The 22,537-nt window shown below is 38.6% G+C and overlaps 2 protein-coding genes across 3 annotated transcripts; one reads left to right on the forward strand and one right to left on the reverse strand.

Annotated features, from left to right (window-relative positions):
- Window positions 1–5,393: 5,393 nt before the first annotated feature.
- Smp_105190 (putative collagen alpha chain) lies at window positions 5,394–6,317 on the forward strand (the record flags this gene model as incomplete). Its single annotated transcript, XM_018795389.1, has 2 exons — window positions 5,394–5,588; window positions 6,174–6,317. The coding sequence occupies 2 exons, from the start codon at window positions 5,394–5,396 to the stop codon at window positions 6,315–6,317; spliced, it is 339 nt and encodes a 112-aa protein (XP_018649706.1).
- Window positions 6,318–10,289: 3,972 nt separating this feature from the next.
- Window positions 10,290–21,478, reverse strand: Smp_105200.1 (putative glypican; the record flags this gene model as incomplete). Of its 2 annotated transcripts, XM_018795390.1 has the most annotated exons (7): window positions 10,290–10,415; window positions 12,714–12,911; window positions 16,246–16,376; window positions 19,426–19,591; window positions 20,705–21,099; window positions 21,131–21,304; window positions 21,343–21,478. In XM_018795390.1, the coding sequence occupies 7 exons, from the start codon at window positions 21,476–21,478 to the stop codon at window positions 10,290–10,292; spliced, it is 1,326 nt and encodes a 441-aa protein (XP_018649708.1). The 2 variants fall into 2 exon arrangements, with proteins under 2 accessions (XP_018649708.1, XP_018649707.1); XM_018795391.1 differs by having other exon boundaries at window positions 21,131–21,445.
- Window positions 21,479–22,537: the final 1,059 nt, after the last annotated feature.

Here is a 22,537-nt window from a genome sequence, read left to right on the forward strand (position 1 = left end):
TCTCTGCGCCCGAACACACGATGCCGAACCTCTGCATTACTAACATGTTGTTGCCACTAAATGTCAGCAATCCTTCGGAGACAACGGTGATCGAACACAGAGAGACGTCTAACATCCTCAACTCGGAGAGGCCAGGTTTCACAAGCATAGAGCAAAACTGCTCTCACCGACGCGTTGTAGATCCGACCTTTTACAGCCAGACTAACATCACGAAGGCGCCAAAGATGGCCCAGATTGGCATAAGCCGCTCTGGCTTTCATTATACGTGCATCGATCTCATCACTCACGCCCCCACCAGCACTTATGTAGCTACCTAGATACACGAACTTCTCAACTACTTCAATCCGCTCACCATCCAGGGTGAGTACAGGATTAGAATCCTGCCAGTCTTGTAGGAGTACTTTGCAATTCGAAGGTGCAAAGCACATACCGTACCTGCGGACACTGATTGCCAACTGATTAAGTGTGGATTGCATGGCTTGAGCATTATCGCACAGTAAGACAATATCATCCGCATACTCAGGGTCGAGAAGTCGTTCTCCAGGCAACATATCCACACCGCCAGTACTTACATCCATCAGAGCTGTTTCCAGGATGTCGTCGATGGCAAAGTTGAAGAGGAATGGTGAGATCGGGCAACCCTGCCTAACCCCACTGCTCGAATGGAACAAGGGAGAAAGGTGGTTGTATGCCCTCACTCTGCCTGAGGTGTTCGTATACAGGGCCTTTAGGATGTTAATAAACTCAGGCATACCCTTCTTCAATAGACAATCCCAGAGAACAGTCCTGTCCAACGAATCGAAGGCAGCCCTGATATCAAGAAACACTACGATTGTTGGCCTGCGATAAGTATGACGGTGTTCTAACATTTGGCGGAGGGTGAAGATGTGATTAATGCATCCTCGGCCAGAACGAAAACCAGCCTGCTCTTCGAGAGTCAATCGTTCTCGGGTTTTGAACAACCTACGAAGAATGATAGAAGCCAATAGTTTGGACGCAATCGGAAGTAGACTTATCCCCCGATAGTTATTGCAGGAACAACGTGAACCCTTTTTAAAGATAGGGACGACTATTGACTCATTCCATGATGTTGGAACACTTTCTTGCTCCCAAACCTTTCCAAACAACACAGTCAATTCCTTAGTCAGAAGGTCACCACCATCTTTAAAAAGAGCCGGAGGTAAGTCATCTGGGCCCGGTGATTTGTAGCGCTTCGAGAGTTAGAGTTCCTTGCGGACCTCCGCCTCGTTTGGTGGATCAGTCGTCACCGGCCATGGGGGGCAGGACAAACTGGTTGATGTTGCCGGAACAGCAGGCCAGTTGAACTGCCCTTCGAAAAATCCCGCCCATCGTCCAAGACGTCGAGAGATGTTAGTGATTGGCATCCCATCATCCTCGTAGATTGTTTCACTCACACCAGACTTCTTGCTGCCAGTGGCTCGGATGAGTTGGAAGAGCTTCCGGCAGTTACCAGATGCAGCTGCTGCTTCCATCTCATTAGCACGCTCCGACCACCAGACTTCCCGGTCCTTACGCAAGCTTTGCCCGATTTCATTACGTAACAGCCTTCGTTTGTGGTCAAACTCACGGTCACCCTGAGTAGACCGACGGGCTTCCATCAGTTGTAAGGAGCCAGAAGAAACCCAGTGCTTGTAAGCGGGACGTTTCGCGAAGCCGCAAGCGGCTTTACTCGCGATTTTCATGGCGTCGTGAAGAAGCAACCAATGCTCATCTATACTTTTCGGTGGGGTGGTAGCTAGCCTAGAGGCTAGCTCCGCTCGATACTTACTTTCAACAGAAGTTGCAGCCAGTTTACTAACATCAATCCGTTGGTGGTGGTCAATCCTTCGGCCACTGAAAAGTAAGGTGAGATTGGTGCAGACCAGGGCATGATCAGACTCCAGATAGGTACTCCAAAAGGAGCGGCAGTCTTGTACACAACCACGCCAGCGGTAGCTGATCGCGATGTGATCAATCTGAGTCCAGGCTTGGGATGCAGAGGGAGGACGCCAGGTGGCACACCGGCGATGACTGTGCCGGAAGTTAGTGCTGGCCAGAAACAGGTTGTGGTCTGTGCACAGTTGCAGCAAACGGTCCCCGTTATCTGTCCTGCGACCAACAAGTCCCCATCGGCCACCTAAACGACTCTCTTCTGTGCCTAGACGATGACCTGTGCATTCAAGTCTCCGGCTAGTACTACAATATCTGTCGAACGCGCTTTCTGGAGAAGAACTGTTAACTGGTGGTAAAACTCATCCTTGATTGCATCCGGGCTGCAATCTGTCGGGGCATAGGCGGAGATGACGAAAAGACACCGTTTCTCACGCCGATTTCTTCTCACTTTGATGGAACTTTCTAATCTAACAGCACATAACGACTGTTAATGGGGATCCAATCGATTAGTGCTGCCTCAGCCCTAGCGCTTAGTGCGACACCAACGCCAGCAAGACCAGACGAAGATGCCACAGGGTCCCCGGATAAGCGCACGTGGAACAAGCTTTTCGAGGCGACAGATGGAGAGCGGATTTGTAGTACTTCACTAGAGTCTTGAATACGGGTCTCGGATAGACAACAAACATCAACATTAAGACCTTCCAAAGACATAGCCAGCCCTATCTGTTGACTGATATGCATTAGTGTGCGAACGTTGAAGGAAGCCAGCTTGAACGGCGTACGTGGTTTCAGAAAGACTGCTTCAGTATTCATAATCGGTGGAAGCATTCACTTTCAACCAGACAGTGACTGGAGATCGTTTAGATAGGACAGATTTTCCACCATGGGCGAGCTGCTGCATAAGTTGAAAAGTAAGGTTACACAAATTGGGGATAAAAGGGGTGAGTTAGCGATATGGTAAATAATAATAATAATAATGATAATAATAATAATAAAGGTAATAATAATAATAATAATGTAAATTGTCTTGCTTCTAGTATGAGCAGGAATAGTATCGTCAATAGAATTCATCATTTCATTTATTTGCGTGTGGGCTGTCATACTGCCCGGGTGCCCAAACCGAAGCGGGTGGTTTTCTCACGGGGCCACACCCCGAGCCTTTGACCAAAAGGTCTGATCCACAAGGCAGTAGAGCATCGTGAGGAGATGCAGTCCCATGGTAGCCGGTGACCAATGACAGGTTCGTCCGCCATTCGTTCCATCAGGATACTGGAGCCCATGTGTACCATTGGTTTGGAATGAGGGTTTTCCAACTCCTCTAGGTGGACACTCCGTGTCCACCAACCCGGTTAAAGCGCCGGACATTCGCTCTTCGTCCTCTCACTTTCGTAAAAAACACCCCCGCCACGAGAAGGCAGTGAGCAGGACTTCCCTGGCAGAGGCTATATATTCGCTGGCCATGTGAGAGCATTTCGAGAGGGAGAGTAGACTCTCCCCACTCTCGGCCGTACCAGGGCATTTGGGGACCCTGGTGCTCCCTGACAGATTTGTTCCCGCGTCACGCAGCTTCACAGTCAGAGACGTTACCACTGAGTTATTCGTGCCGTGACCGACCTCCTGTAGGACTGAGATGTAATCACAATTGATTGATCACTGGGTGGCGATTAGTGGCCACATTGCAACTTGATCGATAGCATTCGATCAGCGCTAAGATGGACTTGACACGCATGACGTTGATCGCCACCCAGTGATCAATCAATTGTGATTAGGATTTCATTTACTTAACACTCACGGAATGTTTTCTGTAGTAGCGGTGGAAAAACAGACTGTCAACACTGTTTTATTCAAAAACCGAATTGTAAACATCCAGTTTAATTTTCGATTAAGCATCCTGTAGCGATTTCTCTGTTATGATGCCTGAGTTTATTCTGGCTTTAGGAAAGACGTTAATATGTTAGATAACATCTGACTAGAATCATTACTACCATCCTAATAACTCCATTCACTTCAAACGCGATTGTGACCATCAATATGTGTACCCATTTTATTTTTGTCCTAGTCAAATCTCTACTTGTGCGTCTTATGAACGTCTGTGCATCTATCTATACACTTAATTATCTTACACAGTGTCCGTCACTTTGCTCATATTAGTCACTGTCTATTTTAAGAAGACAGTATTTACCTCTGATCGGTGTCACTTATTATCTGTTTGTATTAACGGATGTATAACATACATGGATCTTAAACTTTCTTACTTTATTCACTATTCCATTGTTCACTAACCATTAAAGCTGTGAATAACTTCGAAGTTAATCGACGAACTATAATCCATTGTTTTTTCTTAAGAATCATTTGGAGTCAACTAAATGGTACTAGAAAACAAGAAAATGTGCATCATAAATATTGAAGATTTTTGAAGTGTAGTTTAGAACAACATTGCTTCCAATTAGATTTTTATTATCCTTCACCATAATATGCAGTTGAATATTTACATCAAAAATATGAGACCAAATATAACCGTTGGAGATGATGAAATAGATTACATAACTAATAGTAGTACGTAAAAAGTAGATGTTGATGGTAAGATGTACTGTATTGCAGCTAAGAAACATGGTCCTAGAAAACAAAAGGACATGTGTAGGCTGCAGGCATCCGACCATAGATAACCTCGAAGCATTACTCACGTATGTCGGAACTATCAAGGTACCAGTGCTTAGATTAGGTAAGTGGTACCAGGGAAAGGAGGAAAATTGATTGGTGATGTAGTGAATCTACATCGATCAAGGTGGTTGGGACAATACAGGACATTATCAACTATCCATCTCCATGTATAACGTTTGCTAGTATTTAAGTAGGTTGGAAGAAAGCTTACCTACGCCTGTTACTCCTAGCGGAGGAGCATAGGCTGCCCTACCAGCATTCTTCATTCAACTCGGATGTCAACAATCTATGGAATAAAAGTTCATTAAGTTTCTTTGGAAATTAAAGAAGAAAACGTTTTTGAGAATACATGTGGTGAAGAATGCCGAGTATGACTTTCTAATTTCAAAAGAAAGATATGTTCATACCTAAAACTTATTCAACGTGAAATTCATCAAACATTTCTCAAGGATTTTCAAAACGTCCCTCTACTTAGACTATTCCCAAGCTGTTCAAAATAGACGTACGAGATAAAGTGATCAGGATAATAAGAATAACAATTTATTGCCAAATTTGAACGGAAATATTTGTTGAAACAAAACCCTTCATTAGGCGTTTGGAAAACCACTTTTCTAATTGGTCGTAGGGCTGAGAGACAGAGGGCGAATCGGACATATTTTATACTAATAAGGCCATCAGGATACCATACTTTTACCATCTTTTCACTCTGCTTTTCCGAACCATATTCTCAATCCTTCTTCTTTCTCATTAATGTTGCTGGTACATTATTTCGATCTTTTTTATTATTTATCTTATTATATTCATCGTGTTGTACTAATGTGGTATGGCGACTTGGGCCAATGAACATCAACAGCCTTAATGTTGATCGTCGACAGACAAGTAATAATAAAAATAATTACAGCTTGGATAAATTATCAGCAGAGATGGACGAATGTCTTAATATTGGACTTGAGTCGAAACTTGGGAACATTAACGGTAAAATAACAACCGATAAAAATTGCGTAGTAAGAAATATGCGAATAATCAGTTCATATGTGTAAGCAGTAAGGAGATATAGAAATTGGTGAAAAACAACCAAAAAATGTTTGGGAAAATGATCAAAATCATCTATCATGTAATATCAGCCTAAGGAAAAGGACAGGGATGTTACAAATTTATTATGAGAACATAGAACGGTATCGTAGACTCGAACCTCGTTGGAAAAATGAGAGGGCATACGGTAGGTTACTTGGAACGATTTACTGTGTAAGTCTTTAACAATGTTGTTAACAAATTGACGAAATGACTGTGGTGTCAAATTCAGAATATTAGCTGGTTGCTTTATAGTCAAATTAGAAAATGGAGTTGTTAACGAGGTTTAGGAGAAACTAGATTTATTGACGATACATTCATCATCATCATTATCCATCAAAACACCAATAAGTAATTCTTAAGCCAGTTTGACTGTGTACATTCGGCAATGACTTTCACTTATGAAAACAAGTGTGATAACGATTTGTATTTCCCCCCTAAATTTTACTAAGCAGACAGTAAAACAACTTCTTAAGCATAAACATGTACAGTAAGAACTCTTCTGAATATCATGTAACTAAAAATATACAAACTATTATACTTACTGAGTTTGTTGTCGAATAACTCGGCAGTGGACGAAAAACAGTTACATTATCTATAGATTGAATTCTATTTTCCCCTTCAATTGGTATATAATTAGGATCAGAATTATTTTGAATTACAGATTGCATAATTTCAGTTATGTATTGTAAATCATTAATGACACGGACAGCCATAGGATTTATTTTAAGAAATGATTCATTTTCGATCAGATTTACGGTTATATTTGATCTATAAAGTAAATTATAAATACATGTGAATGAGCTAACTACAATATAATACATCACTTAGGAAAACTATAGTAACAAATAGACTAATATATAAAAATAACAACAACCAAATGCAATAAAACTGAGATGTAACGACAACTTAGTTAAGTGCTCTGGCGCGAGACTGGCAGGTCCTGGGTTCGAATCCAGCGAGGTGGGATCGTAGATGCGCACTGCTGAGAAGTCAAAGAATAGGACGAAACGGCCGTCCAGTGCTTCCAGGTTTTTCTTGGTCGCCTAGCTTCAATTGACTCATGATCCTAACTATAAAAAATTATGACAATCTCCACAAAAAACCCCCTGTGATAACAACTTAGTTATTTAAACTGGTTTAATTGAAATGAGGGTTAAAAAGATGCATATACAATGATCACCATCATGGATAATAATTCAAACTGAAGTCCAATCTACTAATCTCATAGCCTTTTAGATATTGACAATAATAAACTTTGATAGTTGAGATCATGAATCAACTGATGCTAGACCATCATAGAAAACCTGGAAGCACTGGACGGCCGCTTCATCTTATTATTGGACTCGTCAGCAGTGCGCATCCACAATCCCGCCTCGCGAGATTCGAACCCAGGACCTATCAGTCTCGCGCGCCAGCACTTATACACTAGACCACCGAGCCAGCATCAAACGGTGTTAATGTCTAACTTCAACCAGTCCACAAAGCTGAGTAACCGTCCACCATTGTCTTCAGTGAGTTGATATCTCACAACAGATCTGGTTGAACTCCATTGGTCACTGCTTCTCCCTAGAACTCCAGGAAATACCTCATGGAGTCAGTCACTAGTGAGCATATGATTGTTTATATATATATATATATATATATATATATATATATATATATATCCTTAATGTTGATTAGTTCCTATGAATTGAATGCGCAACGTAATCAGTGAGTTAAGTCATAAGATTAGTTGAAATAATAATAAATTCACTAATTGAAGACATAACAAATATTCTAACTTAGTAGATAAAAAAAGAAATATGCAACAACAACAAAGGTTAGTTTTCCAGCTATTTAAAACCACATTATCTGATTTTGGAAGATGTCGGTTGATCATTTTACTGACGTACAGAGAAGACACGTGTTAGTTTCAAGATCAGCAATTTTTCCATAACAAATATAATCGAATACCTCTTGCTACAATGACTGTCCTCACTAGCATTTGTTGGTATGTATGGGATAGAAGAGCTAGGTCATCTGTGAAATTCCAATCGCCTAGACGCATTTAAGCTGTCCACTGTATCTCATGCTTCTCCTGAGACGTGGAAGCCTGTAGCTCTTCTTGGGTTACTGCATGTCCCAAGCCCAGGTTAAAGAGAAGAGTGATAATAATATATATGAATACTAGTGAACTTCGGACAATTAGTTGAAAAGGAAAAACAAATAAATATAAATGAACAGACAAACAATATTTTAAAGGTTTTATATTGCTTTACAGTCAATTAGATTGATGTTAGACCTTGTTTCTATATATCATTCGTAATCTCTGATGTTTGTATGAAATAATGATGGTTTTATACTTGATTCCTAGTTGATTTCGAATTCTAAATACAATACCTTCCTTTGTGCTAACCTAGTTCTATTTGGCCTAAATTACACTGTTTTTAGAATTCCTAGATAATACAATAATTGGAATGCATTTGGATATTAATTCAAGTGGGGATGACTTCAAAGACCAAATGGAGCAGTTCAAAATCTGATGCATGACTAGAAAATATATTAAAGATGATAAGTTCACAGCTTATTTCCTGACATTCATCGGCAAAGAAGCTCATAACCTACTAAGGAATCTGGCTTTTCCAGAGAAACAGATTTCATTGTCATATGAATCTCTCAAGGAGTTACTAATTAGTCATATGCAGTGTGCTAGCTTTGAATGCAGAGAGAGATCAAAGTTTCATAAAATGATGCGACAAATGATCAGAATGTTAAAGACTTTAAACTTGAACCACAGAAACAGCCCGCTAAGTGCGATTTCGGAGACCAATTGGAAACTCAACTTCGTTATCGGTTGATTGCTGGTATAAATATTCCGAATTCAGAAACCCAAAAGTTTATCCCAGCCTACCAAAAACCAGAAACTGATAAATGATGGTAATAGTGCACCAAAATATGTTTGCGAAAAGTTATACCCTGTGGTGTGGAGCTATAAAACCTAGTTTTTAAAATGGCTTGACTGCTAATCGACAAAGATATGCTATGTACTCTTTATTAATTTCCATACATTTGTACATTATCAATTCTATTCACACCAGGCACTAGATTTCGTGGACATCAAAGACGCATAGCTGATCATAATTAAATTACTAACCAAAGTATTGATATCTAGTCCCATTATTATTGACTTGATACCTCTATAACAATGAATGAAGATCTGACAGTCAAGAACCAAAAATACTTTGTTTTGTGACTTACAACACTCGTTTATAATTGTATGATAGGATGTAACGAAGTGACTCACAATGTATTTCATTCTTGACAAACATTTATACATCTTTTTTGGAAGTAATCATTTTAAGTTCGAAATATTCATTAAATCTTGAATGTTTTTAAGTATTTTATCAGCCCCCAAATGCCCTGGTACGACTGAGAGTGGGGAGAGTCAGCTCTCCCTCTCGAAATGCCCTCACATGGCCACGCGTATATAGCCTCTGCCAGAGAAGTCCTACTCACTGCCTTCTCACAGTGGCATTACTGTCGTTTACGAAACTGAGAAGACGAAAAGCGAATGTCCGGCGCTTTAACCGGGTTGGTGGCTACGGAGGGTCCACCTAGGGGAGTTGGAAAACCCTCATTCCAAATCAATCGTGCACATGGGCTCCAGTATCCTGAGTGAACAAATGGCGTATGAGTCAATAGTTGGTCACCGGCTACCATGGGACTGCATCTCCTTACGATGCTCTACTGCCTTGTGGATCAGACTTTCAGGTCAAAGGCTCGGGGTGTGTCCCCCTAAGAAAACCACCTGGTTCAGTTTGGGCACGTGGGCAGTATCACAGCCCTCACACAAATCAAATGAGATTTGTGTGGCTCATGTCTATCTGGTGCCTCTTTATACCAATATTTATGTGTTCAAATAAATAAATAAAAGTATGTTATCAACAATTGTAACTGTCACAGTAATCCCGTTTGTTTTGTGTGAAATAAATAACAAAACAAACTAATTCGACCCATTCAACCAAACTGACTATATCCAGACGATGACTAAAGCCGTGATTATTTAAGCCTAAGCAAACAATTTTTATTCAAAATAGTCAATTTCTTTGCCGTTAAGTTTATTTAGTTAACCATTGATATATATATATCGCATTTCTGTATCTAAGGAGATAGTTAGATATTGATTTTTCTCCTCAGAAAGTGTACTGAGCAGCCGTCCGCTCTAAATCTGAAACTTTGATGTTGTGCCAAATATTTTACACTGAATTCTATTCGTTCTTTGAAACAATATCCTTTATGTTCAATTTTTCGCTTAAATGTTTGCTTTTCTTCGTTTACCTTTAGACTCTGAGAATCTCATTACTCTTGATTCATCAATATCTTACAGTTATGTATGATGTTTTTCCTAATATCTACTTAATTCTACAATTTTACTCTTATTGAACTATCACAAAGTGTAGCAACTTTGTGTCTACCACTTTGTTTTAACTTGTTACTTCTTTTCTACAATGAGATTTTCTAACTGTCATCGAAAATACTCAGGAATTTTCAAGTGTAAAGTGTGCTACAGTTGAGTCACTATGTTTGAACTCAAAAAGAGATAGTTTGGCAATTCTGATGAGCTTGTAACGAAAAATGTCAAATAAGAAAAAAAGTGAGCTAATTTGAAACTTTTTCAAGTCTTACATAGGTGTTAATCTATCACCTGTCCAACACAAATAATCATTATTTTCCTTTGAAACACGTAGAAGATCATCACTACAAAAATACTTGATGATAGTAGAAAATGGTTTGCGTACCGGGAGATACTGAAAAAGATCACACACAAAAAAAACAAAAAAGCAAATGAGCTTCAAGAAATCTATTAAACTATACTACAATGTTAAATGTAACATAATACGCTACAACTTGGTAAAGAAGCGTAGGTTTATCTAAGTTACATCTTCGATATCTATTACCCAAGTTTGACTCATTTAATAGAAGTATGGAAATATATGTGAAGTTATGATTGATTATACTTATAACATAGAACTGGAATATTCATTCCGAAAGTTACTGAGATAATTGTATCCTTGGATGTTTAAACTGAAAAAACTAACTAATGATGATAATGTTGTGAGTATAACATTAAGAAATGAAATATATGATTGCTTATTTTAACTGATGAAACAAATTTAGATTGCAGGCTGACTTAGGTTCGATTTTTCGTTACCCCGTCGCCAATCGGTAGAAAATCAGGTAATTATTTCGTGCAATCAGTATCCAGAATTGTGTGTTATGCCTCGATAAGGATAATGGATGGTAATTTTGGGATCCATTTATGAGCGAATACTATGCATATATTTTTATCGTGTAATTGCTAAATTACTAAACTATTCATACTCATGTTCCCCTTATCATGAGCTTCATTTTGAACTATAAACTATTATTATACGATTCACCATTCTTGAGTTATCCCTAGTCTATTAATTACTGAGCCCCGTATTCACAGCCACATTTGGCTAAATCTTGTACACATGTTACTTTTTATTTTATGGTACGATGTGGTCAGTTTGACTGGTATATAAACCCAGCATGTTTGAAATACAGTGATTCATACCACAGAGGCTGTTCTGAACTTAACTGGCTGGGCTAGGCCGAAAGCAGGACCGACAAGTATTCCAGACTGCTCGTACGGTTTCGTGTGTTACTATTCCAATCGATAAATTGCTGCTCTCTGATTGGCCGTCTTATCACATCATATGTTAACAAAGCAACTACTCGATCCACAAGTTATAACACTAGTACTATGTCAAACCCACATAGGTTATTCTACCTTCTGGACAGATTAATTTATTCATTCTTCTGAAGCCACATTTTGACCTTGTTGATTATCTGCTTATTGATCCTAACTGTTTCTATATGATCGTATGTATGTTAATTGCTTACTCAAATCATCACGTGTCTGTAACTCATTTTGTCTGAATGTAAATATTGAGTCACGCTTGATCAAAATGAGTTGTCTTACTCACCATCCCTACTGCTGTGGGGAGTAGTGTAACGTCGTGTACTATATTACACCTACATAGTTTATTCTAGTTTCTGGACAAGCCAATTCACCTATAATGTTATGAGTCATATTTTGATCTTGTTAATTATTCCCTTATTGACCTTGACTATATTTTTTATATGAGCGCATGTGTATGCACATTTCGTACCTTATTCATCGCATGTCTGTCATTCATTTTTGTCTGACTATAAATGTTGATTAATGCTTGCTCATAGCGAGTTGGCTTCCCAGCCATCTCCACTATGCGTCATCTTTCCTTCGCTTACTTACATTTGCTAGTGTGCTCACTGCCTTCTAGCCTATGTTATTGGTCAATAAAAATGTAGTTGCTGTTTCCCTTTGTCTTCTGATATTATACACCGTTCAGATTGTTATAATAACGGTTATCAAGACGATCGATTAGCGAAGCACGCCACTACACTGCGCACCATTTTGTTTCGTTTCGTTTCCCTCACTTTATCTCTCTGATTGTCTGTTGGGGTCAATGAGTGTATACAACATACATAATCAAAATTTATTCTGGTATTTGACTTATTTTATTTCGCCATTCTCTAACGTGAATTGAGTCGATAAAAATACATGAGGGTTGACAGCATGTATATTTCGATAATAATCAGCATATGGTTTAACTGGAGCCAGATATGGGGGCTACTAAACGCCTCCTAGCGGACCCCGCTTTCATTTATTATACATACACAAATCCCGATCATTTTTTACCACTTAACAGTTGGGCTTATCTCAAACTGCAAGAAAGTACTAGTATATAAAAGATTATAGACATACTATGATGATAAATGCAAGCAAGCACATCTACTTGATGTAAGACATGTTGGTTACTACCAAGCATCGCATTCAAAGCAAAGTATAATCAGGTTTCATTCTGTTTAACCTAAGGATCACAAAACCTTTTATTAGTAAGCAGGAACAAAGCATTGTCATAAATACCGTATGATGATGATGATATCGTAAACACTTTTTCTAATTCGTATCTACGCCATAAAAAACGCAAGACATTTATATATGCATATATACAAAAAATATTTGTGCATGTGCATACCTTGTTATGAATACTGTCCGCCCACGATTTCAGCATATCATAATTGCCATAAACATAAGGATGTTTGTAATCCTGACCTACGACATCATGATCAACAAATACAAACTCCTGTTGTCGTCGTTGCCTATAATCAGTCCTGGGAAGAAATGACTGATGCTCTTTTGAGTTTTCTAATAAACAGTCATTGAAAAATTCATCCTATACAAATAGTATAGATTTAAAAACTAAAACACTTAAAACCCAAAAAAATTAAATACGTAGTACAAGTAATCTTATATATATATTAGAGGTATTGGTTGAATTTAGGTGGCAAACAACAAAAGCAAAGAGATTAGATGCCTTTGAAGTGTAACAAGCCGGTTGCTGAGAATACGTTTAGCTTTTAAAGTATTCATATATTCTGTGTATTTTGGATAAAAAACGATCAACGACTATTAGTTAGTAAACTGATAATAGTTAATATAGTCCATTACACCACAAGCGAATTACCATGACAAATTAACTTATCAATAACCGTATATTGGAGATGCATAAACGACTGACTTATTTATTTATTTATTTGAACACATAAATATTGGTATAAAGAGGCACCAGATAGACATGAGCCACACAAATCTCATTTGATTTGTGTGAGGGCTGTGATACTGCCCACGTGCCCAAAATGAAGCAGGTGGTTTTCTTAGGGGGACACACCCCGAGCCTTTGACCTGAAAGTTTGATCCACAAGGCAGTAGAGCATCGTAAGGAGATGCAGTCCCATGGTAGCCGGTGACCAACTATTGACTCATACGCCATTTGTTCACTCAGGATACTGGAGCCCATGTGCACGATTGATTTGGAATGAGGGTTTTCCAACTCCCCTAGGTGGACCCTCCGTAGCCACCAACCCGGTTAAAGCGCCGGACATTCGCTTTTCGTCTTCTCAATTTCGTAAATATCAATGATGCCACGAGAAGGCAGTGAGTAGGACTTCTCTGGCAGAGGCTATATACGCGTGGCCATATGACTGACTGGTCCAAAGTTAAACAAAGCTTCTAACTTAGATGATACGGTATACAACTTGTGGATAAATAAGAGATTTTGAAAAACGATATTACATGAAGAAATATGATGTTAAATGCTTTTTCACAAAATCACGCTGCTTAAAGTTGTAAGAAGTAGTTTATTGGTCCTTCAAAAAAAAACTTGAACCACTAAGTAAGCAACACTCGGGATATCATGAAAATGAACTGAAGAAAAAATTGCTCCTTGAATTATCTATAGCAATTAGTATTATCAATAATTTTTTATGGTGGAAACCATGTACGTTTTCACTCGATTATTTAGGATGATAACATATGTAAGATAGTGAGTATAAAGATTTTCCTCTCCGAAATGGTAATTTTTGCTTGACGCACCGGAGGAATGATATCTACCAACGATGTACAAGTAAAGATCAAACAGGAAGGTTGCCTAATGAAGCGTTTAACCTAAATACAATTATATGTTTAATATACGTAAACGCCTGATTACTCCTATTTCAAAGAATGGTGTTGACCTAGGTGGGAGGGAGGGATAAAAAAAGTATTTAGTGACCATGTAGAAGTAAAAATATATTTAATTTTCTTGATGAACTATCCATAACTAGAATAAGAGGTATAGCAAATTTGATTATCCTGGTTAATTTAAAGATATCACTTAACATTATATCTAAAAGCTGAGCACATGTTGATAGGTGTATTAAATCAAACCGTAATTAAAAATACGTACATGATATGTCAACAACTGTGTGCATGGTCATGTTCTAGGCTAAATTTTATTTTATTTAAACACATAAATATTGGTACAAGAAAGCACCAGATATATACGCGCTACACAAATCTCATTTGATTTGTGTGAGGGCTGTGATACTGCCCACGTGCCCAAACTGAAGCAGGTGGTTTTCTTAGGAGCCTACACCCTGAGTCTTTGACCTGAAAGTCTGATCCACAAGGCAGTGGAGCATCGTAAGGAGATGCAGTCCCATGGTAGCCGGTGACCAACTATTGACTCATACGCCATTTGTTCACTCAGGATACTGGAGCCCATGTGCACGATTGATTTGGAATGAGGGTTTTCCAACTCCCCTAGGTGGACCCTCCGTAGCCACCAACCCGGTTAAAGCGCCGGACATTCGCTTTTCGTCTTCTCAATTTCGTAAATAACAATGATGCCACGAGAAGGCAGTGAGTAGGACTTCTCTGGCAGAGGCTATATACGCGTGGCCATGTGAGAGCATTTCAGGAGGGAGAGCTGACTCTCCCCACTCTCGGCCGTACTAGGACATTTGGGGGCTAAAAGCTATATCTATCGTAATAACCTTGCTTGCTTGGGTAGTGTTTGAAGTCAGGTATTCAAGACTCAGAGTATATTATAATTTAGTCCACGAACAAATAAAAGGTTCGGCTAGAATTTTGTACCACAACAATGTAACCATTATACAATAAGAACAAAAATTTAAAAAAAAGGAAGATTGAATATAACATGCTAAACCAATACTTACGTTTGGATCGAAGAATGATTAGCGTCTTTATTGTGTATTAATACGGAAAATCACGTATGTTGGTCTAGTGGGACTAATCGATTCATAAGAAGTTAGTCTTATAAATTTATGCTCGTCAAATGGCAAATGACATATTTGGACAACCTGGTTAGCTTTATTTTTTATCTAATCAATGTCTAAGACCTGTCTCGGCGATTAACATTTGTCATCTTTGAATAACCTAGAGTATTTATAATATCTTGCTTTCAATTTATTCAAACTAAGATGATGTATATTGGTAGATTAAATACAGCTAGGTAGGAGCATAACAATGGTACTATAGATTTTTGAATAAATATCATCTTGAGCTCACTTAACGACTTACAATTGATCATGGATACGTTTAATAGAACCATATATTATTGATCTACAGAAGTAGATACACTAAAAAGTTTATAAAGCCTATTTGTTATTTAGACATCAAAAAAGCTGTCATATATGATTTGCTTTAACAACAATGGAAAAATTGTCGTGTTCCTCAGAGCCTATTTGAAGAAACGATACAAAACGCTTCTACCAACGAGAGTAAAGTTGATAAAACCTGATTCACATAAACTGCACAACAATGTAAAGGATGATGAATTGCCAATTAATAAACGTGTTAGGAGTGAGCAAACAAACAAACAAAAACACTTTTTCCAAGAACCTCAGGATAATGTTTGATTGAAAATCATATAGGGGAAAACAGGCTTAGGAATTATGAATTAACCGGATAGCTCTAAAACACTAAGTTTGAAGAGGTATAAAACTTTTGATGCAATGATGTACATCAGGAATTAAATTTAGTGATCCAAGTACTCAGATTTGAGCTGTACTGCGTTGAAGGTTAGTGATAAAACTCTGTATACTACACCGAAGGAAGTGGACCACGATCAGTGGTCAAAATTCAGTTGCTTAAATGATGAAATCACCAAGTTAATTTCAACATACCATAGAATTACTGAAAAAACTCTGAATAACACGTAAACTTACAGATTGATCCAGTCGAAAGAGTATAGTTTGAAGATTCATAATAGCATCAGATATATGTATTTGTAATGGTCGAATAACCTGGGGGAAAATTTTGGAGTCTTTTAAACGTTCAGCAACACGAACAATCTGATCTGGAAAAATAAGGTGGATTTCACTTACTTTAAGCTTAAAAATAGGGTGGTGTGGAAAGAACGGTTTTATTGGAACATTTTTAATAGATAATATGCGGTATGTAATAGGAATGAAACGACGATTCGCATAAGTTGACAAAACACTCTAAGTCAATGTTAGCCAATATGACTCAACATAAAATCAACCATTTACACTACAAGACGATATATATATATATATATATATATATATATATATATATATATATATATATAGAGAGAGAGAGAGAGAGAGAGAGACGTAGTAACAGTATCAGTGGTAGTATAAAACGTAAGACGCAGAGGATATGACTCGAGAATTAAGAATGAGTCTGTGGGATGGAAAAGTATAAGATAATTTCAGGACCTCAGATATGAGGGATGACGAAAAATGCATGCATCTGCTACAATGACTGGTTCTGAGCTGCTACACAATATATCCAACCATTGGTTACCATAATAACGTAGATCCCAATCAAGTAATCTATGTTCACTAACATGGCTTCAGCATGCAGCTAATGACTTCATAGACTAATGATGCGTTATGATTTGAGCGATCCTAGCAAGGGCCGCATTCCTACAGTTAAAGAACATATGGAAATCAAAACAACTGTCAACCAATAACAAAGTAAGAATCTTTAATACGAACGTCAAGACTGCCCTACTGTACGGAGCTGAAACTTGCAGAACTACCACAACGATCAGCAAAAATGCACAAGTATTTATAAGCATTTGTTTATGCAAGATACTCAATGTCTGTTGGTCGGATACCATCAGCCCCAACCGTTGCTGCTATCTTGACGTGGCGGTCGAGCTTGCCTATCTTGACGAACCAATCGAGCTATACTGGCTGGAACAATCGTTCCTCAAGGTCCTACCATGCCAGACAGGTCGGTTGAAGAGCGGCAAACCAAGGTCCGAAGGCGAAGTCGTACTGATGACTGTACAGAGGTGTGACAGCAGTAAGGTGTTTCCTTCAGACAACCAGCATAACAGCGATGCTGCCTTCCCACAAGGAGGGGTGGGGTTAGAAAAGGTCGACCCTAAGATGTACACCTCGCCTCATACCAAAAATATCCGTCTCCTGCGGTAAGGTTACAACAAGTACGGAGCTAACACAAGAATTACTCACAAAAAGGTCGTATGTGACCGACCTCAAGCAGTTGTCCCTTGGGCACTGCGGTCACGCTCTCAGGTCATTAAGACCACTTCTAATTCAATTTCTTTTTCAGGTACCTCTAGAAGAACCCTTCCATGGTGTGGGCAACCGGGAAGTGATAACTGCTCTCATACCTCTAACAGCACTCAAGATCGCTGTATTCATAATCAGTCTCCTTCTTCAATTCCTATTACTCCTCCTACCTCGACTTTCAACACTAAACTTCCTCTTTCGGATTCCTCCTCAAGTGTTACCATGACCAACGATTCTAGTGCGCAAAACACTGTCCCAGGTCTACTAAAACCTCGCTCCAAACTACACATTGGAGCCTTCAACGTACGTACCCTATGCCAAATCGGTCAACAGGCCTCCTTAGCTAAAACCCTAGAATCTCGTACCATTTATGTATGCTGTGTCTCCGAAACACGCATACAGGATCCCAGTGTGGTCATTCACTTGACCCCACCTCACCAAAATGGACAGCCAACGAAATACATCCTCCGTGTATCTGGTGACCCTATGGCTAGTTCTCGTGGACTTGCAGGTGTAGGTATAGCACTTAGTACGAGGGCAGAACAAGCACTATCAGAATGGATCCCCGTTAATAGTCGCCTGTGTGTTGTTCGACTAAATGGCTCAGAACAGAGAGTAATTGTGATGGTAATAAAAGAACGACGAAGATTGAGACACTTGATGGGGGATTTGCAAATGGAGTATTTAATGTATGGTTTTCACATTTTACGAAAGAGCTCTGTAATTTTGTATCGAAATATATTGGTTGTTCCCATCTATGTTCTCATTAGTCACACACTGACTTAACTTGTAATAAGATACGATTCAGAATAGAAGCTAGTGACGTCGCTAATGTAGCTTCTTGTTGGATTTCATTAAAATGGGATTATCTTACTTAAATGAAAAAAGTCTTTCTTGGTTGTTTCTTTTGTCAAATACTACCCGCGCTCATTTATTCACAGACCAACAAGCTTCCCTCTTTTATTTTCGCACATTATCGATTCATATATGATATTTTTTGCATCTTGTTGTACTAGAACCTGTGCTTATACAAAAGAATAGTGTTTAGTGTCACCACAATGTTAGGGTGTACCGTATCAACGAGTTGAAACTACTTGTCATAAAATTAACGGACTGCATACTAACTAGTAAAATAATTAAAAAATCTTATCAAAATGTTAAAGATTAACTATATTTACAGAATAGTACAGACAGATAATGGCAAAAACTATGTTTCAGCAAGACGATAAGTGAAATTTTAAAAGAGATAATAGGTTTTAAGTCACATCGATTGGACGTCAGACGAAAATATGGGCTAGATTGATGCCGAAATAATGAAAGTACTTACGAAACTATATTTTCAACTGTGAATTACTTGCATGGTGCTTCCGCAAGATGTAAATATTCCCTTGGAGACAACGATGCGGCTACTGCTAAACGTAATCACCACACAAACGTTGGGTTTTAAAAATATAGATTAAGGCTTCGGACGCAAGCACATACATCCAACTTCTTGTGACCAAACTACCATAGCTCATACAGTGACTTAGACGGAATCAAACCTCTCAGGACATTACTATGCATAGATTATTTACATCTGAGCTAATACTAAAACCATATTACCAACACTAAAAACTAACTCCTAAGACAATACTGAAGGAACTAAACAAGCTATATTCAGAAACTAAAGGTAGTCAGTATACAGTGAGTCTGTCAGGGTTTCTTCAATAGGCTGTCTATTATTTTCGATAAAAACAGGAACTTCGTTTACTAAATAAATGGAACAGACAGTTTGTAAGTCAGCATCCAAACATAAAAATAATACTTTTATGTAAATAATTTATGAAATATTCAACCTACCAATGAATGATAGCCAGTATTTATCAAAAGCAGTCCATAACAAAAAACATGTGGACAAACGACTAAAACAACTATGTCGACAAATGAGAGGTTGGATTACTCCTGAACATAAATTACAGTAACGTAGTTTAATCCATTCATTTATACAACTATCATTCACTGCTATCTGGAAGCAAAAGATTTAAAAATACTTTACTTATCTAACGTTTTAAAATTTCGAAGACAAGAGACAAAAAGTAAAGCCGTCCTGAAAAATCTTAATCTAAGGAAAGGAAGACGAAATCATACCGATAGAACCACATTCAAACTGTCGTTGGATTTTTGAACCATCTTCCAGTTCGACGTTATCGATCCCACGACTGCAAACACCATACAGACAGCTGCTTGTCCTTATCAATGAGTGTTTAACCTCATTAATTGCTTTACCACATTTAATGAACCTCAATGTTACTTGCTCGGAGATTATACTCAAGCAATTCAGAAATTCTGACGAGACATTAATAACACACGTCACAATTAGAAAAACGTTGCTACGGAACCGAAACAGTACCAAACTACATTTTATTTTGGCTTCGATCATGCGACGATTAATCCAGTACATAGTTATCTTATTAGGGTTTAAGCCAATACCGAGATACATGAACGTTTTGTTTATTAATCACGAGTTGGTGAATACAGAGGCTTTTTTAATCTTACGGAAGTATCTTACATTTGGATGGATAGAAATGCCAAGCTTACAGAGTAAATAGCACCTAATTCCCACACCGAGTGGTTGAGTTTGATCCACACTAGGGGAGCCAATGGTGCTATCTGTTCGCTTAAACCAAACCAGATAAGGTGATGCTCTCTCTTGGTTTTTAGAGGCATACTTGAGATGATCCCTAACTAATAATGTGCGATTTGTTTACACTATACGTCAATGCACAGTAAAATAATGTGTACCTAGTATTGCAAAGACATTAAGAATGAGGCAAACACCACTTTCTCTAAATAACTTAGTTGTTTCTAATTGTTAATTAATTACTAATGCTATTCCGTAGTCAAGCATGAATAAGTGCACAAGATTATGGACTTTGTTTAGATTATGGATGCCCTTTGATCCAACGCAGAAGTAAATTTTTAACTTGAAACGCGATTGTTGAAAATGAATTAATATAAACTGAGCCTTGACTATAGAGAATAGACTGAAGTAGTACAGGCACATTAAGTTAGATGAATAGATTGCAATCTATAAGTAAAAGTTTGGAACAACAGATCAAGAATGACTGGTGTCGCTTACCTTTGATAAAACCTGAACCACACGATCTCCTAAAAGAAGACCATTCCTAAGAATCCTGGAAGGAGGAAATGCGCGAGTTGCCATAACTCTTATTATTTCGGGCGCTTGATCAAATGGCTTCATAGGTCTTAGCTTGGAAGCAACGCAGTCGGCTACAATACTATCCGATTCAGTTTTTACAAACAGCATTACACGGAGTGCACGAATTAACAGGCCATCGAAAAAGTCATCAACCAACGACGCTATATTTTGCCGGTTTCCCAGCATGTAACTTTCCAGTTCACGGAAGAATGCCTCAACGAAATCCTTGTTTTGATCATAGTTATATCCGTAGGAGTTTACAAAGAGATCATGGAAACTTTGCAATGTTAGTTTTAAACTCCCTAACATGTAGTCTGGATCATTAGTTAATTTTATGTAACAAACCTTGCAGATAATGAGCATCTTCTCTTAAATTCTGACTTATGTTAAGCCAGAATATGCGCCAGTGCTCAGTGAATTCGAATGCGCCAATAGACACAATGTTTTTCAGCGAACCTTCATTACAGCAGTCAATAGACTCAGATCCGCCGTTTTCTCCGCACAAATTAACCACCTGATCTAAAGATAACAAAATGCGGCTTTAACATAAGCGTTACTAGGTTCAAGAGGGAGGGAAATATATCTATTTATGATTTCTCTAGCCAACATGCAATGTGAGTCAACACTCTTGAACTCTGCAAGCCACAGGCCTTCAAATAGTATGATGATGAAAACCACATTGTAAACCCACATTCCCTCCTAAAAATTACATGTCTATATGTATGTATGACGGCTCGCGTCTAAAATGAAAGTACTTTGAATACTGGTGGAATGCAGTGCATAATCATGGAGAGCTGTAGAAGATAACAACAGAGAAATTGAGTCGGATCAACAACCACATAGATTGAAATTACATTTAATAATGGGAGAAATCGACAACACAAGAGTGAGAGAAGCGAAATCACCTAAACCAAATGAGGTTGTCAGTTGTATTTCGCGCCAAACCTCTGTCTGCTTTCTGACTGGTTCACTTTTATGAACATTGGAGTGGAGGTCAGTGCCATGTAATTTTCCACATTCACGAGATCAGACGCTGTCAGTAGATCTATTTATGCAAATGATGATCGCTGTTTTTGTTCATCTTGTAAGATTCAGTATTATTTCCCTCCATCACTATCCCATTATGATACTGACAACTTCAAATTCCCTGACGAGTTTCCGCTTGTCATGGCATAACTCTTCGGAAACCGCTATTGATGGAAATTAAACCGGATTACTCGATATGGAAACTGAGCAAAATGTCGTGCTTACGTCCCAATCGGAGACTACTACTACCATCTGCGATCGTGCTTGGATGATGAAACATCTAGATGGGCAACAGACATGAATCCGTGGCAGTCAGTCCACCAGCCTGTAGTGACCGGCCAGTCTCGATAAGAACACGATTGGAATAATAGAAACAATTATTATTATTGTAACCAATTGTACCAGAGATTGTTTTACTGTATTTGTTTAACTGTATCCGTTTCACTTCTTGTTCCATATACCGCCTGGTTTGGTTCGAGCTTGCTCACGCACTGCTTGTTCGCTTGTACTCTTTGGCACGTCTCGGTATTATTTCGATACCACGAGATCGCCAATAATTATACTTGATCTGGACTAGTAAAGCCTTCTGATTTACGGGCTATCAAGGGAACCAAGTCATATTTGTACGCGTAATCGAATAGTAGTGGTGATCATAGTCCGCCCACGACTCGACATCCACTACAACTGGTGAGCCGTATTTGGAACACGCACAACAAACTGGTGAGC

The sequence above is a fragment of the Schistosoma mansoni genome, chromosome 2 (genome assembly GCF_000237925.1).
Source record: "Schistosoma mansoni strain Puerto Rico chromosome 2, complete genome".
Taxonomy (NCBI): domain Eukaryota; kingdom Metazoa; phylum Platyhelminthes; class Trematoda; order Strigeidida; family Schistosomatidae; genus Schistosoma; species Schistosoma mansoni.